The sequence below is a fragment of the Gavialis gangeticus genome, unplaced genomic scaffold, assembly GCF_001723915.1.
Source record: "Gavialis gangeticus isolate Ggan-Ray unplaced genomic scaffold, GavGan_comp1, whole genome shotgun sequence".
Taxonomy (NCBI): domain Eukaryota; kingdom Metazoa; phylum Chordata; order Crocodylia; family Gavialidae; genus Gavialis; species Gavialis gangeticus.
The window spans coordinates 720,034-726,464 of NW_017729006.1; the positions used below are offsets into that span (position 1 = coordinate 720,034).

At 45.7% G+C, this 6,431-nt stretch overlaps 1 protein-coding gene across 4 annotated transcripts in view; it reads right to left on the bottom strand.

The window, feature by feature from the left end:
- Nucleotides 1-5,904, bottom strand: part of SGO1 (shugoshin 1) — a 32,681-nt gene extending 26,777 nt beyond the window's left edge. For 2 of the 4 annotated variants that reach the window (XM_019508744.1, XM_019508743.1), the window contains exons 1-5: nt 5,791-5,901; nt 5,555-5,703; nt 5,274-5,470; nt 2,606-2,710; nt 1,098-1,162 (exon numbers count right to left, since the gene is read on the bottom strand). In XM_019508744.1, coding sequence (XP_019364289.1) covers nt 1,098-1,162; nt 2,606-2,710; nt 5,274-5,470; nt 5,555-5,696 — 509 coding nt within the window. In that variant the 5' untranslated portion in view covers nt 5,697-5,703; nt 5,791-5,901. Of the gene's footprint in view, nt 1-1,097; nt 1,163-2,605; nt 2,711-5,273; nt 5,471-5,554; nt 5,704-5,790 lie in introns of all 4 variants that reach the window. The other 2 variants (XM_019508745.1, XM_019508746.1) reach the window with 2 other exon arrangements.
- Between the last annotated feature and the right edge of the window lie 527 nt (nt 5,905-6,431).

Genomic DNA, 6,431 nt, shown 5'->3' on the forward strand with positions numbered 1-6,431 from the left:
CCTCAAAATAAGCAGTAATAGCAACACAAATGTACACTGTCGCAGAGCACTATGGTGCTCTGCTCCTATAAAGAGTGGAGGTGTGTAGCAGGGCACTGAGGTGCCTGCTACTTGTGGAGCAGCCAGTAAGGAGCCCAGCTGCTGGTTACCAGGGCAGCCACAGTAGTAATAAAGAAGAATAGCTGTGGTTGCCAGGAAAACCAGTGAGTCAGCTGACCGGAAGGGGTAAGGCTTGGCTCCCATTTAAACCCAGGCTGAGCCATAGGGGTGGGAATTCTGCTGCAGTGGAGGAAAAGGAAGAGGCCAGGATGCATGGGCAGTTGTTACGGGTGAGAGAGGGAGAAACCCCGTGACAGACTTGAATATGGTTACAGCCAGATGGCTTAATTTATATTGCAGCCTAGGGGCTTGAGCTTTCTGTTTGTGACTAGAAGACTGGGTGAGGCTATTAGGGGTTGGAGGAGGCTTCATAGGGGCTCCATGGTAGTGTGGGGACCCTGGTGCCAGAGAGGGCGTAGCATTTGGGGGTGCACTGACCCCAGCCCTAAGAAGGGGAGTGGAGAATCGGAGGCCAGATAAGGCTGAGGCTGCCTGAACCCCGAAGGGGGTTCGAGACCCTGAGGAGGAAATTTGGGGCCAGGCATGGCTATGGCCACTTGAGCCCCAAGGCTGTAGTAACCCCAGAGCAAAGGGGGCAGTGACTGATGAGTGCCTGGGGGGCACGCTTGCGAGACAAGGGTGCAGAGAGCCCGAGCGCCAGAGGGCGTGGTGAGAGATGGGGGCTGCAGAGAGGGCGCAGGGCCAGACAGACCAAACAATGTCCGGGATATCAGTGAGGCTTGGGGCGTGGTAAAGGAGCGGTTGGAGCCATGCATAGCCCATAAGGCTAGGGTGCCCAGAACCCCATTATAGAAGCGAGATGCGGGGTAGCTAGAGCACCGTGACCAAGAGGACTGAAAGGCAGCCTGCTATTTTATTAGTCAGCATGGCTCATCCTTCACTATTATTAAGACGGCCTGAAAGGATGTTAAATCAGAATATTTCATATACTACAGCAAACTTTTCCAAGATTAATATGAATGCATAAACATACTTACAGAGAATCTTCTTGTCTTAAAATACTGGAGTTATCTTCATGTGCCGAAGAACACACTCTCTTGTTCTGTGGGCAAAATAGATCTTGCTGTATGAAGTGGTAATGTATCATACTAGCAGTAAAGAGGGACACCTTTAAACCAGAGGCATCAAATTCCTTGGCCCCACAAACTGTATTTAGATAGCAGGGTGGCTCCTCACAGGCCAGATCTGGACCCACCACCTTCAGTGGCAAGACAAATGACAGCAATATTAATTGTTATGAGCTCCCGAATCACAGGGATTAATACTCCTGTTGCTTCCACCAATGGGGCTCCATATACAAGAAGTTAGCAAGGGACTCTGCCCTAAATTCCCAGTCCCTCCAGGAGCCTTTCTGGGGCCAGATAATGTGACTCCATAGGGTGGATCTTTGACAACCTTGCTTTAAGCCATTTGTCTGAAAAATATTATATGCATTACAGTTAATAATCACTCATTATTATAAGTGATAGAAATAAAAAGATTTGCTCTGTGCATTTAATAGCTACTTGTTGGTAGTCAATTGTCCCCTTTTTTAAATGAGTAAAACATTAAGATGAGCACCTACTGTTCTATAGGAATTCTTAAAAAAAAAAGAAAAAGAGAATATACAGATTTAGAAGGTCTGTAGCAGATATTGACATATCCTAAAGTCAATTTTGAAAAAAAGTTATGTTGAAGTGCTCTCACAACAGTATTTCCTTTTTGGTTATAAATATAGTAGTATAGTGCCATTCTTTTCAAATCCCTTTTGGTAAGACTTCACAAAGTCATAAGCTTAGACATGTATGTTTTTAAGCAAAAAAGTATTAAATCTCAAGTCAGGTTTTAGTAACCCAGTAGTTAAAAGAATAATTTATGAATTGTTGTAGGACCTTTACTGTTATCTAAAAGCTGGCAGAAAAAGTAACAAATCTGGGCCAAATATGGCACAGAGACTCTAAAACATGCATGTCCCTTCAGAAATTTTTTTTATAAATGACAGAGTGGAGCGATAGATGTGACATCTTCACAGCTAAATATTGTCAGTCTTCTGTCCCCTAAAATTAAAAGAAAAAAAGAAGGTAGCCTCTATAGTTTACTAACATGTAAAAAATGTAGAGTCTGGACTAAGGTATGCCTTTAATAACCCTAAGTAATTGCATTGCCTTATTTACTGTACTGCCAGCATCTCACTTTCCCTCCCTGATGGGAGGATTTCAGGTCTATAGTATTAAGTCATTTAGTTTGATGTATCACACTGATATACTTAGGCAAAAAGCTCTCCAGCTTAATTTTCTGAACAGTATCAAACATCCAGTTTGTGTTTAGAAAGAGTGGGATTTTTAGAAGTGCTTAAGCTGCTTAAGCGCAGAAGTTCTATTGAAAGTCAGTGGGACTTCTGCTCTTAGATCACTTTTGAAAAAAATCCTAAGGAAAAAAAGCCCCTCACAATCTTCTACAATATATTTAAATGTGAGGGAGGGGAAAAAATACAGAATGGACTTACTAGAGCCATGAAACACAAATCTTGTGCAGGACGAAGAAGGTCAGCTGTGTCCAAGAGTTTCTGAGCAACTTCAGAAATAATCTTGCTCAAAGCTGACAGTTTAGTCTAATGAGAAAGAAAGAACAAACAATTTTATTACGTTTGGCAAGCCACATAATAGTCCCTCTATTACGATTGGATTTTTAAGTATATAACATTATAGCAAAGTTGCACCAAAATTTCTTTTTTCCCCCTACAGTTAGAGAGAAATGGTCCAAAAAAAGTCATGTCAAATTAAAAAATAAAAAATAAATAAAAGGGTCTTATGCCAAATTTTTCATGAAAACATAAATTCAATTAATGTTTTGGATTTTTTCTTAGAAATCTGAAAATATAAAAAAATAAAAATCATACTTCCCCCCCATCTACTATACTGTACCATACTGCTACTTACTACTACCATGCTAAGGTGAGTAAAATGACTAATAAATATATGCAACTAAAATATGAAACTGAAGAGGGAAGAGACTCCATAAATGAGGATGAAGATATAACTATCGTAAAAATAAGGTAATAAAACACAATGGCTTTTAATATTTGATTCAAATTAATATTTAACACTAGCTCAATGACTGAAAGTTAATTAAATGACGATAAAACAGGATGGCGAAACAAAATGTGGCCAGAAGGAAGACATATATACCTAACAAGACATCTCAAGATTTAGTTAATTAGCTCTGAACAATTCCATTTAAATAAATGAAATCAGCTTTTTATACAGAAGCCTAAATACAGATTTAGGAACCCAGTTTTGGCCATCTGTTTCTGAAAAACTTGACTATTTAACTGAATCCAGGCATACTTGCTATAATTCAACTCTGGGTGTTATATTTTATTTTCATAGAAATATATTTAATTTAAGCATTTCTTAGTAAACTGAATAATTTATTTTAATACAAGTTTGACTAATTCCGGTATACATTGTTTGTGTAAATATGGCTCCAAGGAAAACATTTGCTAAATTAATTACCTGTACCAGGGGTCAGCAACCCCTGCCAATTTTGTTTAGTATGGCACAGCTGGTCTGGGCTCTGGACAGCTGCCACTGGCCACAGAGGCAGTGCTGCTTGGTCAGGAGGCTGCAAGCCCTGCTGCACAGAGCCCAGGCCAACTGTGGCTGGCAGCTGGGAGGTTGCGAACAGCTGCACTGGGCTCCAGAGCCCCAGCCAGGCTGCATAGTGGCTGCATGGTCTCTGGGAGAGCAGCGGGGGAGGGGCCAGGGCTCCACTGCTCGAGGCCCCTTCCCAGCCCTGAGTGGAGGCATACGTGCAGCTGCCACGGCCACAGAGCCCAGCCAGGGCTAGGGGGCCTGTTGCAGCTGTTTGCAGCCTCCCAGCTGCCTGCCACAGCTTGCCTGGGCTCTGGGTAGCAGCAGCAGGCAGGTTGCAAACAGCTGCACTGGGGTCTAGAGCCCTGGCACCAGCTCTTTGACAGCTGCACGCACCCCTAAGGGTGCATGGCCAGGAAGGGGCCTGGATCAGCACAATCCCAGCCCCTCCCCTGCTATCAGCCTGAAAGCATGTATGCAGCTGCTGCCAGCAATGAGAATCGGGTCCCTCCTGGGTCCTCCACCACCTGTCTCACCAAGTTGAGGTGTGGGTGGAGGTTGGGGTGTTTTTGACACTTTGGCCAAAAATGTTGCTGACCCTTGACTCATACTAATAATCATATCAAAAAACACACTATCTAGTTTCTGCAATAGTAAAAGGGGTCTTATTATTCATTTCTTAGAAAGTATATGCTGTTCTATCTATCTATTCTATCCTTCACCAGGGTAAAGACTAGTACACTTCTCTAGGTTGCTCCTCCACTCCACCAGGGTAAAGACTAGTACCCCTCTCTGGGTTGCTCCTCCATGCCCAGCTCTTGGCACTGACAGCTGCAGATAGTACTGCCTACTATCATAATGGTAGTAGACCTGGCCTGGTATGACCTGAGTTAAGCACTTTTAAAAATAAGGAACTTGAGTCCAAAAGTTACAACTACTCAGCACCTCTAGAAGATCAGAAATGAAACCTTAGGGCAAGGGTGGGCAACCCCCAGCATGGGTGCCAGATTGCGGCACTCAGAGACATATTGCTTGGTACGCACACCTCCGGGTACAGGGCAGGGAAAGGGGCAGGGCTGTGCTGCCACAAGGATTTGGCCCCTCGTGGCTCCCCCACCATCCACTCCAGTATGCCAATATCTTACAAGTTCAAGTTGTGAGTGGTTTTAGCACTCTGCCCAAAAATGGTGCTGATCCCTGACCTAGGATGTATATTATTAGTGACCCAGTCATGCAAAAAAACCTTAGGCACGTGCTTAAACTTTTCCTTTCAGTGGGATTACTCAAGGTGCATAGAGGGAAGGAATTTACTTATATTCTTATATCCAGGAAGAGCACACATCAAGTGCAGATGCTTCCTCAGCCCGATGGAGGGTATCTGTACCCAAAAGCTTGCTAAGAATTTTTCCAGCTATCTGAGTTGGTCTAATAAAAGACATCAGATTCACCCAATGAACCTTGTCTGCCTATGTCCTTAGACCAACATGGCTACAGCCTAGACCCCTTCCTAAAGCAAAGGAGCTTTCCAAGGTTCAGCCTATTTTCTATTAAAATAAAAAAGGTATTACAACAACAAGCTACCTCGGCAGGTTCTTTTGCTTGCTGCGACCTCAGCTTTCTTTCCAAGCCAAACAGTTGAAGCTTCAGATACTGATATTCTTTCTTTAATTGCAAAATGACTTCTTGCGCTTCTTTCAGTTTGGTCTTTTCCTCTTGCAATGCCAGAGCCAATGCTCGGTTATTCTCTTGGATGCTTTTGAGTTGCGCAGAACTGCTGGCTGCAAGAAAACAAAGGAGGTTTAGGCAGGACATCAACAAAGCCAACAGCCGTGCTTGGAAACTAAACGTTACAACATCTTTACTTGCTCCTTTGTGCTTTGTGGACAGGATCGGATTCGCTTTCCCCAGCTTCATCCACTTCTGATTTCTTTTCTCTTTCATTCTCTCCTTTATGTCCTCCAGGCTGTCCTTGAAGGATTTTTTCAAACTCTCTTTCCCAGCCATGGCCTAGCTAAAGAAACAAAGAAGTAGTTAAATAGCACGCCGAGGCAGGCAGAGATTTCAAACAAGAGCCACTGCGAAACAAAGTAGGACGTACTCTTTAAAGAAGCCCCACAACGCTTCAGGGAGAACAGACCTTGACAGCAGCTTGGCCACACAGGCGGCTTTCAGGGATTGCTGCTCGGGCCGTGGGCGAGGCCTGGGCCGTGAGCAGCGCCGCCCCTCCCCCAGCTCACCGGGTTCCGGGATGCTCGGCGCAACGGCGGGGCGCGAGCTGACACCTCGCGACAGTTGGCTGCTCTCTCAGAATTCGAAATTTTCCGCCGCGCCTTCCCATTGGTCGACAGGCTCACGTGATCCGGCAGCCGTGACGTCGCCCAGTGACAAACCCCGGTGGGGGGAGAGGGCGGGGCAGGCAAGGAGCAAAGTTGTTATTTACCATCCGGGTCTTTCTGCTCAAGCCCCGCCCCACCCCGCGCCTTCCTCGGCCCATCGGTGCTGCCGGGTGGGGGGGCCTAGGCACCGTGCGCCTGCGCAAAGGGGCCGCCCCCGAGGCGCCGGTGGCTAAGTTTATTTAGCCCCATCCGCGCGCATGGCTCCACCCCTCGTGGCTTCCGTGCAGTGGACCGTCTCACTGCGTGCCACTGGGCGCCCCGCTGACGGGTCCGGCACGTGTGCACCTGTGGCTTCACTCTTGCGTGATGCATATGGACACAACTGTCTTACACAGACGTGTGG